Genomic DNA, 21,169 nt, shown 5'->3' on the forward strand with positions numbered 1-21,169 from the left:
ACAGTTGTGCTGAAACACTTCCTGAAAACACTCTCAGAGTACACCACCTTCTTTCTCCTGAGCGATGAGGTTGTGCTTGGCTTTGATGTTGGCCTCAAATGTGTTTACATTCTCCCGCTCATATTCTTTAACGTCAGCTGCTACCCGTTCCAAGATGTCATCAGGGGAGGGTGAACGACTGCGGGAGCTACTCTGAGGGCTGCTGGGCTCTGATGCCATGGACCCCAAATTACTGTCCTCATTTCCTGCTTTATATTTCTATATAAGAGAGAACAGTATTTTATGATCAAATAATCTCTCTCAAAAAAAGAAAGCTTGTGTGTCTCATGAGTACGGATGTAATGAACTACCTGTACAATAGCCAGCCGCTGCTGTCGTCTCTGCTCAATCAGAGCCTCTTCATCCTCCTCTTCTGCATCAAAATCTTCCATCCTAAATATTGACAAAGCAAGATGGCTCAATGATATATAAACAACTAAATTCTCAAAAATAGTTGCAGTACAATTAAGTAAAACAAGTTTAAAAGGGTTTTTTTTTTTTGTTATTATCACAATTAACAAGTAATTTAATCTTTTAACATATTTTAAAGTACTGCTGTAATGGCAAAGTTGAAATTATAGTGGCTTTTACTCCTGTACTAATTATCATTCTCAAAGAATTCTAAAATGCTCTATAAACATTTGTTATAAATGACAAAGTTGCATGGCTTAACAATAAAGATTGCCCGATGGCCAAAGGTCAGCATGAAAGCCACTAAATGCTGTATTGTTACAATGGTTCAAAGCCTTTTCATTGAGATCATTTATTTAAGTATGTGTTTGGGCACTTATTATAATTTGAATTTAGGTGTTCCCTTTTAGTTTTGCTTGATTCATTCTAATTTTTCTTTTTTTGTTGCTATCTGAAGTAAGAGTAAACATCTATAATTGATCCACTATACAATATGAGCTTCATTTACTATACTGTGCATTTGTTGATTTAATCTTATTATTTGAATATAAAGTTCTTATTTTTCTTTTTGTAAGTTTTTTTTAACAATTCTTTCTATGATTATTTGTAGAGGGTGTGCATTATTTATTTTCATTTTTTGTACAAATTCTAGTTTGCCTTCAAGGGGCAGTGGCATTAATTTTACCAGCTGGAACGTGCGCAGCTTAGGTCATACTGTGCAGAGAATGTAAGGACCTTTGTCTACTGGCAAGATGATTGTAAAGTGGGTCAGCACAAAAAAAATAAATAAAAAATGGAATTACAAACAGCTCATTGCCAACCCTGAAAAAAAAATTAAGAAGTGCTGTAAATTATCAGACCCTACTATGCCCGAGTACATTGTAATCATGCATTCCCCTCTCTATCTCTGACACAAGTTTCAATATTTGGAGGCTGAAATGTATAGTTACCATGGACGATTTAAATGTTAATAAAAATGTTTACCTCATTCTTCCAACAAAAAGGGAAGAAAAGTTTTCCCTTTTCTTTCAACATTTACAGATTATAAATTATGCAAGTCATGTGATACTCAATTCTGAATCACTGCCAGAAAAATAAAAGGTTTACAGGTTACTATTTGGACTCACCTGATTCTAAACATGTCATTTCAGAATTTGTACATGTACTTTCTCAAGAACTGAGCTACTCTACAATTTCTTTGAAGAATGCTTGGCAAGAGGAACTGGCCATACAGACTGAGACTAAAACATGGGAGAAAAGCCTCAGTAGGATTCGATCTTGTACAAAGTACCATAATTTATGGAATGATTATAGCTAAGCGTGTCATTCTAAAACTGTGGAAATCAGATTATATTCTTCAATATAAAACATGGTTAACTTATCTCACTCAAATATGGCACATGGAAAGAGTAAGTTATGGAGTTCTTTGTAACCCTGTTAAGTTTTACAATATAGGGCCACCATTTCTTGATCACCTGGCCCAATACAATGCGGATTCTGAGCAGCAGTGGAGTGCTTAATATGTTCACTGTCTGTTTGTACGTTCATTGAAACCTTTACTATGCCCTAATAGTTTATTTAAAATAATTGTTCATTTATTTTAAATTTTCATCTTTTAATTTTTCATTATTACAATTATTTCATTTGTATTATGTTTATTTCATGTCTTTATTGTTATTGTGTTGTTTGGTAATTATCAAATAATAATTAAAAAAAAACTAATAAAACACTTGTTGGAAGCCTTTAATAGGAAAAACATAACCTACAAATATGTATATTTTATATAGCATGTGTTCATAACCTACAAGATATGGAGAAAAAAAAAAAAAAAAGGAAGTACGCAGTGATCAAATGGTCAAATGCAGCACTGAGGTCAAGCAAAACCAGCACTGTTTGTTTGCCTGAATCTGCATTTATTGAGCCTTTCTAGGGTTGCAAAGAGAGTGTGTGTTGTTTAAGTTGCTATTTACAAGATCATTTGTACTGCTGTTGAGATACTTCAAGCTGCTTTTTGACTCCCTGTCTCCTTCCATACTTTAACAGGAGCAATGACATTCTTAGCTTTAGAGTTAAACAAATCAAGGAGAAAAAGTCTGTAGATATGCTTGGTTCTAGTGATATGACCGTCATTAACTGCATACTAGTGTTCTCGTTTATGCATCTCTTTTTGACAGAGAGAGATATTTTTAATGGCTGGGGTGACCAATATGGCCAATCAGTGGTGTTTAAGAAAGCACTCAACAGTGCTTAAATGTTAAACGAATGTTTTAAAATATTAAAAATTACTGGTACCAAAATTCAGTATTGTGACACAACTAGGTCTTTCATTACAACTGATTTATTTGAAAAGGCAATAATTTTAAAAACCTTCAAAAGAAAGAAATATAATATGGAAGAAATGCTTCTGTTTTTCAATTTATGTTTCTGAACTGTTTCAATTGTTAACTTCAGTAATCACATACAATTAAAGTAAACTGAAGGCTGTAACATATTTCATGTACTCACACTTCTTCAGAGGAAGACTCTTGGTCTGCTTTCATACCCTCTGACAGACTGCCTTTGAACTTGTCTTCATCTCTGCTCCGTCTCCTCCTCCTGTCACGATTTCTAGACGTGGACCTTCGTGGTCTGGGGCGGCCAAAACGATCCCTTTCAACAGACCTGCAAATACAGAAGTGTGTTACACAATTATCTAACATCAGCAGACTTGACTGGAGTTCACTGACAAACACAAAATTTCTTAATGTCTCACCTGCGTCTCTGTGGTGATCTACTCCGCCTTCTAGGGGAGGAGCGAGACTGTCGTCGTGGTGATACAGACCTACGTCTAAGAGGTGAGCGACTTACTCTACGTCGAACTGGAGTTGTTTCCCTTGATCTCCCAACACCATCCACACGAAGACGCTTCCTAAAAGATATGAATCATTTATCATGTTACTTTATTATGGGGCATAATTGTCCCCAAGATTCAAGAATACATATAACACACCCTGCATACAGGCATAAGATCAGCAGAAAAAAAAACACAAGAGATGTGCAAATGCAGTTATTTTACACCCTTTTTTTCCAATGTGATAAATAAACTACAAGTCCAACAAGTTTCAAGCCATTAAATCATTAAAAGGCCTTAATATAATCAAGGCCCTTGAGTAATATATAGACATGCCACACCGCAAAATCTTTTCAGAGAGGTATAATAATAGAACATTTTGGAGCTCATATTTGATTAAGTGATGCTGACAACTAAATCGTTTTTATAAACTTGTATTATTTTCTATGCAACATGCAATTTTACAAAACGTTCAGTAATTAAAATTCAGTTGAATAACGATACAGCAGCCATTTTTTGCACCAAGCAACACAAGGGCTATATAAGACAATGATTTCATATATCAACAATGTCTAACGAGCATATTGAATATGATATTAAATTATCGGGCAATACAGCCTTTTATTTCAGAAGTGCACTGTAATCATTTTTTTACTTTATTTAACCTTATAAATTATACAATTAGGTTAATGTATAGAGGTAATTGAATATACATTGGCTAATTAGAAAATTAAATAAGAAATTAAGAAAAAACAACAAAACAAAAAAGTTTAAAGCCAAAAAGAAACAGCATGGGAAAAATATAGAGGCCTATAATTGTATTTATTTTATTTAGGATAAAAATTAAATGAATGCGTTTGCATTCAGTTGATTTATTGTCAAGTTGAATTTAACAAAAGAATATTCCAGCATGGGTATCTTTTGTAATCAATTCATAATGTGCATAAAAAATATATTTTTAAAAATTACCCACACCTGCATATCTAAAGCATTTCCCAAACGTAGCCTGCCATAATAACCAGCTAAAAAAAGGCAAAAACTATAGGCATTATTATGTATGTTGAACCTAAACTTTCTCAAAATGTCTCAAGAATGAGGTTTTACAGCTTAAAAAATGTTTTAATAAAGGGATTAAAATTGTTGTGAAGATTTCTCTTACATCTTGAAAAAGAGGTAAAATTAGAGCCCTTTGAATCTAGATACACGCTTTGGAGAGGAAAGCATGAATCAGAGAGAAAACGAATGATGAATCATTCAAACAACTCGAAGAGTATATAATTAAAGAGTTGAATGTTTCATAAAAAAACAATAATAAATAAATAAAAATCCATATTTTTGAACTAGTTGCATTTTCAGATTTAACCCTCAGCTAGGTGTTTTTTTTTTAGTCACTTAAAGCGGGGTTGCACACTGCATGGAGAGTAATTTTCAAAAACTTATAATTGAGGCTCTTTAAAATGTTAAGTTGTAATGATGTAAACGTACAGCAGAAGAAATGGAAGATATCCAAGTTAAGTATCATTTTGGGATCAGATCGTGACCACCAGAATCAGATCAAGAAGTTCCTAATGATTCACATTCAAACGCATTAAAAAGTGAATGTTTCTTCTACCTCAGGATTTTCAATAACAAGATGTTCCACACAGATTTATTCAAACTAGTTCTTGAATAAAATGTCAGCCATATGCTTGCCAATAATAGCAACGAAAATGTACAAACATGCCTGGAACCACAAAACTCTTTCCCATTTACAAAAAATAGTTTTACTTTTCTGTCTGTTATTTGCTCTATTAATAAGCGATTTAAAGGCAGAATTCGCACAAAAAAAAAAAAAAAAAAAAAAAAACTCACCCAACCTTGTATTTTTTCCTTTTTTTTAAAAACAAACAAACAAAACAAAAAAAATGAAACTTTGAAAATAGTTATAGACCTTTAACCACTGACTTCCATAATATGTTTTTTTTTTGTTTTTACATTTTACAATACATTTTCTTTCACATTCAACAGAAGAAAGGTTTAGAACCACTTGTTTATTTATTGCCACATCAGAAACTTATGGCTATTTCATGGCAACATCAATATACTTAAAACATATTACATAAAACTAATTACTTCATAATATAGGTGATTGAAAAAAAAATACTAAATTTAAAACATTAAATATGATTTTTCAGTTACTTGAGGATGAGTAAACATTAAGTGTATTTGAATTTGTGTAAAGTATACTTACACCCACTGAGCCCAAATGTAAAAGCATAAGTAGCCAATATTTTATTTTTGTCTTCATCCCTATACTTTGATCTTTGCTTCATGTGTCAAACTCAGCCCCTGTCCACACGAACATGGGACATTCTAGATAGGACATAACATCTGGAATTTTCACCTCATGACATTAGCGTTTTCTCCTTTCTGATTGGCCAGTCTAGCTGGGTTCACACCAAATGCGGGAGACACAACATGTTAACAAGGCAAAAGGGGTGTTACCTCCACCTGCCTGTTCTGTGTGCCCTTAACATGCATCAGATGCATCAGAATGCATTTTTGTGTTTTCATGTGGACACTGAACACAGACTTTTTTTTTACTTGAGCAATAATGCAATGTGCAAAAGACAATATTTTCGGTCTTTTCAAAAACACATTAGCAATTATTCAGCATTCAGCCTTTTAAATGACATAAACTATAGAAAAAAACATCCAATTCTCTTTCAACCGCTTTAACATCATTATCTTGCATTAATTTGTCAATTTTGTTTGTTTTGTAAGCTAAAATTGACAGTTTCCCTTGGCTTTTATTCTTAAGCAATTCATTTTCTCCACTGCTGCTCTAGCAGTAGGCTTTAGTGCCCTCTTGGGGCGATTACATTGGGGCCTTGACATTCGCATGTACTGATTTATCCTTCATTTTGTGTCCACAGTCATATTGAAGTGATATGTAGACAACAAGTCGCTTTTTTAAATTTTTGTTTGTACATTAACATAACTATTCACACAGCATTATACCATGTATCCTGTGCAAAACAGTGCAAAGTTAATAACACAAATGTGGTGACACACTAGACTTGGTATGCACTTCTGGAGTAAAAATCCAACCACCCCAAGCGATTACAATGCCATTCAGTGACCATAAACTTATTACGTTTGATCTGTACACAAAACCATCTCAGACCACTTTCAAACAAACTATTGTTTTTAGGAAACTTGATGATATCAACACTGACCAGCTGAATTTATACATTGAAGGTTTACCTATGTCCACAGCTGATCAGTATAATGATGTTTTTAAATCTGTTCTTAATGATATCGCTGCTCTGAAAAGGTCATCTCCGTGGTTTACGCAGGAATTACAAAAAATGAAAGCTGCAAACAGGCAATTGGAGCGAAAGTATAGCAAGTCTGGTTTAATAATACACAAAAAAATGTTCGAATAGCACCAATCAGAGTATCATAATGCTCTGAATGTTGCTAAAAGGGAATATTACTCCTGCATCATCTGTAGTCACAATTACAATTCTAGAATTCTCTTTAGAACAATTAGTAATTTGACTGAACCTCCCAAAAAATTCACCTCTGCATCTTAATGAGATCTGTAATGAATTCCTAGACTTTTTCACTACAAAGGTTGATAATATTTTTACCTCTACTGCCTGTGATGCGAATTCTCTGCATGTTGAGCTTTTATCTTCTCCTCTCTCTGCTCCGAGTTTTTCATCTTTTAATGCTGTTGATGATACTCTTATTGCAAAGAATCTTATGTCAATGCCTTCATCATTCTGCATACCTAATCCCTTTCCTACCTCTGTTTTAAAAAACTGTATATCACTATTTCTGCCCCATATCACAGCTATTGTGAATGCCTTACTCAGAACAGGGTCAATAGAAACCACGCTGAAGACTGCTACTGTTAAGCCAATCCTTAAAAAACCTGGCTGTGACTCCACTGATTTATCAAATTATAGGCCCATTTCAAATTTACCTTTTTTAGCGAAAGGTTGCCAGTCAACTACAAAACCACCTTAAGGTAAATGCCTTATTTCATTTATTTCAATCGGGCTTTAGATCGGGTCACAGTATGAAAACAGCCTTAGTTAAGGTCATTAATGTCCTTCTTATGATTGCTGACTCTGGGTCTTGTGGTATCCTGGTGCTCTTGGATCTAACTGCAGCATTTGACACAATCTCTCACAGCTTACTATTAGACAGACTTCGAGACTGCGTTGGCCTAGCTGGAAGAGCACTAAATTGGTTCATATCCTACCTCACCGAACGCTCGGAGTTCATTTATTTGGGAGATCATAGATTGCGGACTGTCCCTCTGTGTCACGGTGTCCCCACAGGGTTCGGTACTCGGGCCACTTTTGTTTAGCATTTATATGCTACCTCTTGGAAAAATTTTACAAAAATATGGCATTAATTTTCATTGCAATGCTGACGACACACAGATTTCTATTAGTACATCTCCTAATCTATCTGCCTCACTGTCGACACTTAACGCTAGCTTGGTGGAGATTAAAGCCTGGATGCAAAAAAAACTATCTCAAATTAAACACCTCCAAGACTTTGACACCTCCAAGATTGTACTTATTGGCACACCCCTTAATGTTACTAGACGTGGCAATCTCAAGTTAAAAGTCAATGAATCTCTTTTAACTTCTTCTATGCAGGTGTGAAATCTTGGTGTCCTCTTTGATGCTTAGCTTAGCCTGACACCTCATTTTAAACAGTTAACAAAAACTGCATTTTATCACTTACACAACATCCGTCCTTTTCTTTCAACACCAGATGCTGTAAAGCTTGTCCATACTTTTATTACGTCTCATTTAGATTTTTGAAACTCTTTATTTGGGGGTCTGCCAGCCAATTCACTTAAGATCTTATAATATGTTCGAAACTCGTGTTAACCCACACATCATCTCGCTCTCACATTACCCCTGTACCAAAGCAGTTACACTGGTTGCCTGTTAAGTTGCACATCGATTTAAAAACCTTGATTTTAACTTATAAAGCTGTTCATGGTTCTGTACCTGATTATATATGTGACCTGATATCTATACCTAAAAGATAAGGTAGATAAAACATTTAAAAAGATTTTAAAAAAAAAAGTGTATAGTCAGTGGTTGAGGTTTATTTTTGCAAAAATACCTAAGCATTATAGCCCAGCCTTGTGCTGTTCCCATCATTTATCTGACGCATGCTTCCGCAATCTTCACACTTACAACGGAGGATTTGTCGGACGTTTGTTAAAAGAAGGATCAGAAAAGACTATTGATCAGAGATGTATAGTAACGAAGTAGATCTACTTCACTACTGTACTTAAGTACTAAAAGGCAGTATCTGTACTTTACTGGAGTATTATTTTTTTCTCCTACTTCCACTTTTACTTAAGTACATATTTTCCATGAGTTTAATACTTTTACTCCGATAGATTTTTTATGTGCTGCATCGTTACTCGTTACTAGGGGTGTCAAAATGATTGATATCAGTTCATTAATAGACCATAACCACTTATTACGTGATGACGTCATTTATCTCCTATGAGCGATGTCGCAATACTATGGAGGAGGACGGAGGCGCGAGGGTGAGGCGGCACAGCATACCAGCCGCTAGTTTACTATTAGGGAGAAATGTTGTAAAACTTCACCTCTGCCTATCTCTCGCTCTCTCACTTTGGACATTTGACCCGCTGGCCAGTTTGTAAGGTAACTTTTCCTCTCTTCTTAGCTGTTAAAGCTGTGAATCCTGACATGAGCGTGCCAAGTTTTCTCCACTGTGTCTATTACATGTGATAATCGCGTATTCTTCCCGCCATGGGTGAACAGCGCTTATATTTCTAAAGCCCTTTCTGTTGAGGACAATAACCAATCATAGCCGTGTAAGACACGCCTGTCAGCGCTCAAAAAGCAGGCGGGATAATATTGACTTGAGTTTATTAGCTGTAAATGCTTGTGCTGTCTTCTGTGCATGAGTTTTGTTTGATACATCCAGGAAGAGTGTTTTCTTTGAGCAGGTCAAATTAAGGGCACAGTTTGTATATCTGACTGCTGTATTAAAGGACAACATTTTATTACAAAAAATAATTTAACTGTCACACCAAGACAAAAGCAATAGAATGTTTTTGATTGCATTTCTTAACTCCTAATGTCGCTAGTTAACACAATCAGTGCATTTTTATTCAACACATCACATTATTTCTAAAATATCAGCCTCTACCAAATGGTTGAGATGTTGGTTTATGGTAAAAGTACCAGAATTAATAAATATACTACAGAAAATATAAACTGTAAGACCAATTTCATTAAAAACATAATAAAAATAAATAAAAATTATTACTAAATCATAGCCATAAGCCATAAAATATTTCAGATTTTCATTTAAAACAGTAATATACACATTTTCCTGTTTTTTTTACAATAAAATCAAAATCAAGTGAATTTGTGAAGCAGGATTTAGTTTGCTTGTTTAGTTTAAAGCTTTTTATTTTAAAGCAATCAAACTTCAAAACTCCCAAAGTGTGAGTGTGTCTTTGTGTGTGTGTGTGTGAGTGAGAGTGAATAATGTGTAAGAGAAAACAACAGTGTGATTGTACCTGTGTGTGCGTCTGTGTGTGCGTGTGTGTGTGTGTGTGTGTGCGTGTGTGTGTGTGTGTGTGTAAGAGAGAGTGTAAAAACAATTGCAACCTATGTAATGTCCCCACAATTCACAAAAATGTATGTGTGAGAGAGAGAGATAGAGAGAGAACTGTGTGTGAGAGTGTATGAATGTGTGAGAGTGGGGAGAGAGTGTACATTTAGGTGTGTGCAGGGCAGTGTGTGTGTGTGTGTGAGAGAGAGAGAATGTATGTGAGTGAACATGCTGAATTATCTCATCAGTGTAGGCATTTTCTGGTAAAAGGGCCTGACGATGTGAGCTCTTGTACCATAGAAACTATTTACAGAGAAAAACAGTATCATAAGCCATGTTTCTTTTCGTTCTGCTTAATCAAGTGCCCCAAAAAGATATTTAAATAAACAAAACAATTAGTGTATTTTGACTGCTTTCTTTAATAACTACATTACACAATACTTGTACTTTTACTTTCAGTACTTGAGTAGTAAATTTTGAAATAAACTACTTGTAATACTTAAGTACAAAAAATGTTGAATACTTTTGTACTTCCACTTAAGTATGGTGCTTAAAGAGCACTTCTACTTCTACTCAAGTCAATTTTTGATAAAGCACTTGTACTTTTACTTAAGTATGGGTCTCTAGTACTTTATACATCTCTGCTATTGATGTATGACACTTTGACAGAGCTCGACAGGAACTTTATCAGTACATAGCTTATGGATCAGTTACTTCCTCCATTTCACAAATGTAAGCAAATGGTTGCTTCATTGTTTTCTCTAGCGGGCAAATTATGTATTTAAGTGAGTTTTTTTAATTGTAACTGCGTGTACTGTATCTGGTTAACTTTTTATATTCTCAGATCGCATCTAAAGCCACGTTGAAAACGAGACACGTGCTGATTTGTTTACGGATTTAAATGCGTTTGTGAGCTTGCGTTTCACTGAAATTACAGGTGTTTTCCGGGATTAATAACAAAATGGGTGGATGGCTGGAGATGGGTCTGAAATACAGGAGACTCGAGGGAAAAACAGAAGTGTTGGCAGGTATGCAGTTGGCAGTCGCTGGGATAATTAGATAAAAATAAATGCATGTCTCAGTTTTTGCTTTTCTTACCTGCCATTTTATCATCTCCAGGTAAACAAGCTGACTCGACACATTTTTTTAATAGTTGCTTATAGGTTTTAGCCTCCTTCCTTTGTAAAAAAATAAATAAATAAAAATCATATAGTTGCATTTAGTTTAATGCTTTACATGGCTTATTTTAATAGAAAAAAGGTAAAAGAAATGATTATCTCATTCCTCACAAACCGATTAAAACTCATTCGGTTTAGGCGTTTTTATTCCGATTGAGGTGTTTATGGATCAGTTTTGTTTAGACTTGAAATAGCGTTTAAACTGATTTGTTAATACAGTTTAATAATACATTAAACATCAGCTAAATGTTTCTGTGTTTTTTATCTCACTGGTGCCACCTTGGTATACAACTTGGTGGCACACTCAAATGTTAATCTGGATCCCTGTGAAATCTTATGACTTTTATCTGCCTTACAATCTTTTTTTTGTATTCAAGAAGAAATCCATACAGTTTTGGAACATCATAAGGATGAGAAAATAATGAGATTAGGAATGTTAAAGTCTGTGTACTGGTGTGTACCTGGAAGGAGAATCTCTCCGGCGCTCATTTGAGCGGCTTCGTGCTCTCCTGGCCAGTGACCTATTCCTAGATGGCGAATGGCTCAGTTTGGAACTACGATCCACAGAACTGAAGCGGGGTTGATTAGACTGTCGATCCCTGTGGCGTGGGGAGGAACTGCGTCTATGCTGTGGGCTAAGAGCTGGCCGTTGTTGAGGTGATCTATTCTCTTTCCCAGATGAGGGGTCTTTGGACGGAGATTTTCCTGGCCTCTTTTCTCTGTCATTCTCAGATCGGCCCACATTTTGCCCATCTTTAGAACCTTGCGACTGGCTTTTACCCCCTTGTGAGTCTGATCTCTGTCTAACTTGTTCACGCTTTTCATCCATATGTGGAGAAGAGCGCCGATCAGGGCGGCCTTTCTGGTCTGGTTTTCTGTCTGCAGAGTGCCTTCTTATAGATGGGGACTGAGACTTCTTTCCACGATCCTTGGATTTGTCCCTGCTCCGTGAACGCTTTTTCTCTTTGGACTTGCTGCGCTCTTTAACAGTCTCTTTTGCACTTTTTGTTGCTCGTTCAAGCTTTGAATCCCTTCCTGCTCTCTCTCGAGAATGACTGTGACTTTGCTGTTTAGCACTTGGTTTGCTGGTGTCCAAGTCTCGTCTGGATCTACCCATACCACCAATCTGGTCCCTAGGTGAACGTGTTCTGCCCCCACTGCTGTTTTGCCGTTGTTCCCCATTACGTGCCCTTTGTCTCTCTTCATCCTCTTCTGAGCCAGAATTGTAACCCTGTAGAATCAGGCCCATTCCTGACTGAACTTTACCTTCCATCATCTGGCTGTCTAGCTCGGCTTTAATTAATGCCCTTTGTTTCTCTAGATCTTCAAGAAGTGCCTTGTCATCGAGGTTTGCACTACTTAGTAACATGGAGCCATCCTCAGCCTTCCTGCTGATGGCCGAGGAGGATGCTTCCTCTTTGCGCTTGTGCTTTTTATGTTTGCGCCTATGTTTTCGTTTGCGGTTCTTATCTTCCTCAGAAGCATGTTTGTGTTTTTTGTGCTTGCTGCGATGCTTGTGTTTCTTTTTTTTGTGTTTGCTGCTGTGATGTTTAGAACTGATGTCCTGCTTCTCTCCATTCATCTCCACTTCCTCCTCACCCTCTTCTTCATCCTCTCCAGATATATCACCATTTTCATCCTCATTTCCGCTCTTCTGTGGACTCTCCAAATTCTCTGGCCTTTAAATAAACACAAACACAGTAATGAGCACAACTGATACAACTCAAAGCAAGTAAGTTTGTTGAACTGCTTTTAGAAGCTTAAAAAATGGGCAATATCCAACACCATTATAGGGTCTATACTAATGTAAGCTGTCATAGAAAAGCCAGAATAAAATTTTAAACTACTCCAACTGTGTTCGCCTGATAGAAAGGGTGAGTAAATTGTGGCTTAATTCAAAGTATTGGCTGAACTATTCCTTAAAACACACATAATTATGCCCAAAACGTAAACTTTCTTTACCTAAAAAAAAAAAAATACTATAATGACTTACAGTAAATAGTATATTTTCCTTTTAAAATCCATTTATTGTGAAAATTTTATAGTTGCTGAGTTAATACAACTAGAAGATGACCGGGGTATCAGTTTTGCAGCTTAATCAGCACCAACTAATTTCTGAAACTGTCAATTATCTGCAAAAATCTTTGCCAATAGTTTTGATGATTTGTGTCTATCAATGGAGCAGCTGGTCCAAGACATTTTAGTATGAAACACTTTTTGCACTATTGTTTTTATATTCTTGTCAATTTAATAAGCAAACAAGGTTGCTGTTACAAAACATACAAATGTACGTTTAATCAATCAAATTCAAAACTAAAAGCTGCAAATCAGTCAACAGTAGTTAAATCGACAATAAACGTGCATTTTAAGAAAAGAAAGAGAGCCTGGTTTCTACCATTCTTTGTAAATTACAGTTTCTGTTTACGTTCATGGCAATAACAATTACCCAGTAAGAGGGCTGTGTAATCTATTGAAATAATTGTTGCAACCAACTGTTGCTCATTAACCAAATATTAACTTTTAACCAATCAGGGGTGCATTTCCCAAAACCATTGTTAGCCAACTAAGGTCACAAGTTCCGTCGTTACAAACACAGTGTTGATAACCGTTTCCCAAATTCATCGTTCCAACGAACATTCGCAAACTGCATTGCAAACTTGTATACTTGTAACTACACCTCTGGAGCTGTAGTTAGAAACATAGTTCCTGACTGTGTTCTATTGCCAGTTATACCCCTATGCCCTATTCATTTAGAAGATTCCAAAATTTAAATTTGGAATGATAAAAAAAATAAATAAATAAAAACTTTAAAGTCATCTCTCTTAGGAGTAATTTGCTTTCAAAGTAGCCTATTTTTACAGATTAGTTTTAGCGATCTTCATGTTGACAATTGATTTCTCTTCGTAGTGCACTTTGAAAACATTGATATCATTTCAAACACAGCTGTGGCTAATGGCAAAAGCTGTAGGTGACTTATTATTTAAAAGTGGAATTTATGTTACATCTCCAAAGCTTGTGATAACAAAAAATATACCATACGTTAATCAAAAGCTGGTTATTTATGAAGTATCTGTACTTTATGATATGGGCCTGTTGGTTAGTACAATTCTGCATTGGTTTGCATGTGTCAAATTTTAGAATTTAAAATAAATAAATAAATTAATTAATTAAAAAAAATATATATCCTACTTAATAACAATTATTATTATTATTATTATTATTATTGAAGTAGGATTTTTTTCATTTCCTATCAAATAATAAATATCAAAATAAATTTCTTAATAAATAGCCTCATTTATTTATTTATGATTTATATAAGAGATTACAATACATTACAAAACAATCCTTATGGGCGTTTTAAATTATATCTAGTGTGGTTCAAATGACAGATCTGCGAAACACTCGTCACCACATCGTTCTTTTCCCAAAAAGCAAAATACATTGTACTATGATAGTTCAGTCGTGAGTTACTGTATGTCGTTGTTTGGGAAATGCAACCTAGATTAATATAAAGTTATCATTTATTAAAAAAAAATCATGTGTCTTTGTGTCTGACACTTTAAATTGGCCTGTTGCATTTTGTAATATTTGTTTGGGCTATTTTTATATGTGAACAATAACATATAATAAAAACGGAACATTGTCAAATCTTCATGCTTCATGTTTTCAACAGCATAGAAAAAAAGAATTCACTAAATAAAAATAATAAATAGGCCGCCTTAAATACTTTTAACTTAAATAAACATTTAGACTACAAATTGAAAACATGGACTAAATCGTTTTTCAGAAATGCCTCTCTGGCATAGGCTATTTATTTCCAATTAGACATGGGACGAGAACCGCTTTCAAGGTTTACCGCTCGCAAGGTTATACCATTCCTGAAGTATATGTAAGTTTTTTTTTTTTCATGTTGTTCCAACTATTTCACTTAGTTTTTAGGGCAACAGAATCTTCAGCAGAAAAGGAACCTCTAAATCAATAGCTACTAGTCCAAAATATTTTAAATATTTCTCAAAATAAAATATATGGTGTTCAGTAAGGGTTGGGGTTGGGGGGGGGGGGTAGTCGTTGTTGCAAACAAAACTTTTGGTGGCTTTGAAAGTTTCCATATTGTTTGGGGTGAATGGATGGAACACATGTAAATGTCAAAACACCACCAAATGCCGGGAGTGATTTTTACAACTACAAAAGGAACTCACTTCATTGTGCTTATGACTGTCTGCGATGACAAAGTACCTGTTGATGTGGATTTTGTGAAGGCCTGTGTGGACTTCACAACTTTCTCACACACACTGATGCTGCAACCTCTCTGTCGAACAAGTTAATTCCATCGAACTTCCAAGACAGATTTAGGGAAAGTTCTGGGTGAATGGAGACAGTTTGTTTATAGAGACAACAACGTGCTTGTACCTAAAAGGCTTTCGACTACCTGGGTATCCAAAGCTGCACTTGCAGTGCGAAATGACTTGAAGTCATTATTCCTGACACCACAGAATAGTGTGGCAAGGCAGGATGCTGTTATCTGGCGAGGGTGCAGATACTTTTTAAAAATTCTGTGACATATTTGGGCAAGTGTGATACAATAATCTTTTTAAATCAAACTTTGTTTCATCACTTTCTTCTGTTTGTATCTCATACAGTTCTGCCTACAACAATACATGGGTTGCTTTACAAAAATATTTGTATTATGGCAAGATGTTTTAAAATTTATTTCTGGTTAGGCAAAAATAAAAAAAACTTTTCAAAAAGTTACATTGCAGTTTTTACTACTAATTTGTTTCTTATGAATGAATACAAAACACCTTACTTTGTGTAATGTAAACATTTTTACTTAATCAGCCATTCCTTCAGTTACATTTACTCACAATAACTGCTTTATCAACTCTAAAACTCCTGGTACAATTATTTAGTTTAACCCTGAACATGTAGTTAACACAAACAAAAAACAAAATGTACTGCTTTTCAAAACCAATTTTTAGTCATTATCAAAAAAAAAAAAAAAAGACTTTTAACAGTATACTATATGTATCTACCTATGTATTATTGCACATAACTGTGCAATAATAATTGAAGGACACTGAATAGACAGAATAAAAACAAATAATACTTCAAAAAAATGTTCTTCTTCTGAAAGAACTTCTTTCCAATGGACAGAATTCCAAAAACTAAAATTAACTAAATAAATCTAAATAAAATCCTGCCTGGGAGATCTGGCAGAACAAAAGTATTCTATATAATACTAAAAGATACAGCCCTGCTATTATCATCTGCCTGCCACAAAAAAGACACAAAGTTTGTTTGTTTGTTTGTTTTTTATGTTTGAAACTGACTTGCTGGGGCAGAATGTGGCTGTGTTGATGGTTTGGTGCTTGTGGAGGATTTAGCAGAACATAGCTGGGCTGATTGAGGGGATTGATGCTTGTGGGGGGTTCACAGACAGTATCAGGAGAGGATGTTTTTAGTGCATGTGATAATACATTACATAGAAGGTTGCGCGGTGGCACAGTGAGTAGCACTGTCGCCTCACAGCAAGAAGGTTGCTGGTTCGAGCCCCGACTGGGTTCTCCCCATGTTGGCGTGGGTTTCCTCCGGGTGCTCCGGTTTCCCCCACAGTCCAAACACATGCAATACAGGTGAATTGGGTAAGCTAAATTGTCCCTATTGTATGTGTGTGAAAGAGAGTGTATGGATGTTTCCCAGTGCTGGGTAGCAGCTGGAAGGGAAGCTAGTGTGTGGTGTGCGGTCTGGCGCAAAATGGCTGCCGTCGCGTCATCCAGGTGGATGCTGCACACTTGTGGTGGATGAGGAGATTCCCCCCATTGTGTGTAAAGCGCTTTGAGTGCCCAGAAAAGCGCTATATAAATGTCAGGAATTATTATTATTATTTTTTTTTTATAAAATAATATTCTACAACAGACTATTTTTATCGACTCTAAATTGTAACTATATAGCCTCTTCATCTATATATTACAATCTATCAATCACTGATCATTCTGCTGTTACAGTATCTTTTAAGATTTAATTTTACAAAAAACGTTATAATGAGATTAATTCTTACCTCTAAAAAAAGAGAAATAAACTGTTTTCAGAACAGCCAGAAACAGAGCATTAAAAATAATTCAACTTGAATAGTTAAAACTAAATGAAAGTGTAACCTTTTTTTTTATTCGTAACAAAATATTAAATTTATTATTCAAAATGGAAATGCTGTGTCTAAAATTAAACTAGTTCTTATGAGAAAACCAAAAACAATTATCCCATGTGTAACCGTGTTAGCAAATACTGATGATGAGACCTGAGGTCACGCTGCACTCAACTGGACAAAACAAGAAGAAAATGCCTCTATCACAGAGAAACAGGTATTTGCAGGTGGCGAGGCCTCCGCCAAGAAAGAACTTGTTTCTTCTTTGCATAGGTAAATGCCAATTACATTTGCTTTTCAATTACATTAAAAAAAAAAAAAAAAAAAAAAAAAAACATTAAGGCCAATCAGTTTTGGCGGGGGTCCTGTCTGGACCCGCAGTCACCTTTTAAATCCTTTTCTGTGCCACACTTTTGCATCACGTAATGCTTGAAATAATTCTTAGCACCTAATTTAGCATTGATTTGAGATACTTTCTAAAATAAAATGTCATAAAAATTAAGTAGATCATTAAATAAGTTAAAAAGCTTTTAAATACACTTAAAAAATAACAAATAAGCATACATTACACTGGTACGCCCCCTTAACATACAAATATGTTAAACAACACATTTTCATTAATAACACGTATTTATTAATCAGATAAGCATGGCTACTGTGAACAATTTGTCGGATCACTAAACATGTGCGCATCACGTGCCTCGTAATAATCATTATAAATATGGCAATCAAACTAAATACAATCTTACATCAACACCCATGGCAAGCAACGCGTTAACAAGAACAAATAATCATCTTAGATTAAAAACAACTCAACAAGTTGTTTAGCACGTGTGCATTGCTGCTATTGTACGCCCTTGACAGGTTATATTTTTTCCTGGGGCAATTTAAACCAAAATTTACAATGACAATTTCAATTATATCTACAATATTAAAGAACATGGTTACTTACGGAGTAATTAACCTACAGCCATACCAAAGAAAGAAAGCACTTTTTGCAGGAATAAACAATGTGAGGAAAGCTCCGTTATAGTAAGCCGAACTGGAAACTTTATACCCTTTATGCCACTGGAAGGCATTATTACATCATTTATCGGCTTAAAGATATTGGCCTAATTTTGATATCAGTCTGATGACCGATAACATTAAAAATAGGGCTGGACGATAAAATCGGTACCTGTATTTGTTGCCCAAACACCAGTCAATATTGAAAAAAAAAAAAAAAGGTTTGGTATAAAGGCTACATATTTATCAAAATGTGGCTGCTGAGCGTGCACCTTGAAAGCAAAGTCAATAATCTTAGAGTGTAAGTAAAGTGTGCATTTTCCAGGTACACCTAGTAGTACACTTTTCTGAATGCTGCAAGCGCAACGTGATTCATGCAAGTAGAACTAACCAATCTGCTTCACACTTTGCATGGAATATATACATTTCAGTAATAACGGCGGACTAATTACTTCAGACAAACACAACGCATTCAAACACTGCCGTTTTTTTACATCTCTCCTTAAATTTGTAGCGGAGCTGTATTAATGGTTTGTCCGTTTGTCATGCTCTGGAAAAAACAGCTGATGGTCTCCTAGTTACGAGGCGACATAGAAAATGGTGAAGGAAATCACATGCTCGAGCTTGGTTTGAATAACAACACATGTAAAAATTAATGCCGTATAGCAGCCCGTACAGCAGCAGTGAGGAGATTGTAAATTAAAAAAATTATTTAAGAATGTCTCAAGAGTGGTTTTTGGTTTTTGACCCTATCTGGGAGTTTGTAGCATAGGGGGTATTACATTCACTCAACTTCACAAGTTGTAATGTTGCAATTTGTTTTTGAATAATGATGCCTGGTTCCTCTACTTTACAGGTGTCAAAGCCAGTTCCTGGAGGGCCGGAGCTCTGCACAGTTTCGTTCCAACCCTAACTAAACACACCTCATCCAACTTATTGAGCCCTTCAGGCTTGTTTGAAACCTACAGGTAGGTGTGTTGGAGCAGGGTTGGAACTAAACTGTGCAGGGCTGCGGCCCTCCAGGAACTGGCTTTGACACCTGTGCTCTACATGAAAGCTCAGATTTGATTATCATAATTTGTGTTGTGTACAATTTTGAGGTTTACTGTTTAATTATTTATTACTGTTTAATTACTGTTTAATTATTATTGACCCCTTGCAGATGTTGATCTACCCTTACCATTGCAACCCTTTAAAACATTAATACATAAAACATAAATATTTTTGTTTTTGACTATTAAAACTATTTGCTCAAGTAAATTTGGTAAATTGAACTAAAGTGGCTAAAAAATCCTAATATTCCTAAATGTATTGTTAAAAATTTTTCGAAAGATATGAAAGATATTGTAATAATTTGTTATGCAATGTCAATTATTAAAATATTTTGAATTATTGAAATATAATTTCAATTAATTAAAAATAGCATTGATCGGCCGATATCACCGTCAATAAATTGTTCATCAATATATAAGTATATATAACATTTCATATGCACAAATCTAAATGCACACTTTTAAAATGTTTAGTAAATGCAAAACACCATTTACAAATGTATGTCAGTGTACCAAAAGTTTTGAGTGTTTAAAAATTGTAGGATCATGCTAAATGAGAAATCCTCTATCATATATGAATCACCCTGGATTTGTGTGCATTTTTTTTTAAATTTGGCAGCAAGTAGGTCACTCCTACACTTCCGCCAATCAGATGAAAACTCCAAGGTGGTCTACTATGCACATTTTTTGCGCAGTCTCATCCTCTCCAGCATGAAGAATGGCCATGGTTCCAAGCCAAATATTAAATTCCCTGATATCTATGATTAAAGCTAATTACATACACAAATGGAAACTTAAGAAATAGAAAATAGTCACATAAACTAGTGTTTATCAGTGGCTGAAAAACACTAGCTGATCATATAGCCCATTGTATTTTGTAAATGTGAATAATGATGTACGTATGAATTTTATTTTTGTAAATATATTATTATTGAGACTGCCTTGGTTCCAATATTATGAAGAGATGGATATTTATATTAATTGTAAAATTCATATAAATCACTATGTATGCCATTACTATAAACCCTGCAAGTTAACCAACTCAGAAAAGTGTTTTATTCAATGCACTGTTATAAGGCTTAATATTTTGGTATTTGTATGTTAAATATTCTCCAGAATACTTTGCAGACGGTTGTTTTGGATTTAACGGATCTTTAAATTATGCACTGTGCTATTCTGTTTGCGTTTATTTTCAAATTACTTGTGTAACGTTATATCTGACTTAAAGCTCAAATAATGAAACGAGCAATTTAATGGGTATGAAACCGATTGTCTAACGAATGTCAGACCTCAAAGTTTTAAAACCTAGAATCTATTAAGTTTAACGAAATGATTTCTAAAAATGAATCTTGGTGGGTGACTTCGTTTGCAAGGTAACTTAGCATTAGCATGCTAACACTAGCATGATATAACAATTAGATGTCAAAGTCCTCGTAGCTCACCACGAGAAAGACACAACGACAATTTTCCCTAAACAACCTATTCGGATTCCAGACTTTAAAATGCTTTATTGCTGGTGTTACACCACGCACGTGTTCTTACCCGTTATTCAGTCGCTTACTCTGTAAATCCATTTCCAGATCGGCCATTTTGCTTCAGCGGCGGCCCTGTGTTATTCTTCCTTAGTGAGATTTTGAGAAGGAGCAGAGCGCAGAGGAACGCGTGTGCTCTCTAGTGTCTGTATCAACAACTACAGAGTATTTCCGTAAACTTAAAAAAAAAGAAACGTGCTGTCAAAATGTAGTATCCATTCTTATCATTTACTTTTAATAGTTCCTTGTTTTCAGACTTGCATAAAAATAGGCCAAAGGTAAGTTTCTTAGGTATTTGTGTGAAGAACTGGGAAGCTAAGTCTAACTACATTAAAAATACTAACTAAAATGTACAATAAATG

General features: G+C 35.1%; 1 protein-coding gene across 2 annotated transcripts in view; it reads right to left on the reverse strand.

Annotated features, from left to right (window-relative positions):
- Positions 1 to 20,889, reverse strand: part of prpf4bb (pre-mRNA processing factor 4Bb) — a 34,279-nt gene extending 13,390 nt beyond the window's left edge. Inside the window, exons 1-6 of one of the 2 annotated variants that reach the window (XM_087308400.1) lie at positions 20,818 to 20,889; positions 11,538 to 12,755; positions 3,203 to 3,358; positions 2,956 to 3,111; positions 351 to 432; positions 48 to 258 (exon numbers count right to left, since the gene is read on the reverse strand). In XM_087308400.1, the coding sequence (XP_087164526.1) occupies positions 48 to 258; positions 351 to 432; positions 2,956 to 3,111; positions 3,203 to 3,358; positions 11,538 to 12,755; positions 20,818 to 20,864 (1,870 nt within the window). In that variant the 5' untranslated portion in view covers positions 20,865 to 20,889. 2 annotated transcript variants of the gene reach the window in all.
- Between the last annotated feature and the right edge of the window lie 280 nt (positions 20,890 to 21,169).

Source organism: Danio rerio, chromosome 24, assembly GCF_052040795.2.
Source record: "Danio rerio strain M-AB ecotype USA chromosome 24, GRCz13ab, whole genome shotgun sequence".
Taxonomy (NCBI): Eukaryota; Metazoa; Chordata; class Actinopteri; order Cypriniformes; family Danionidae; genus Danio; species Danio rerio.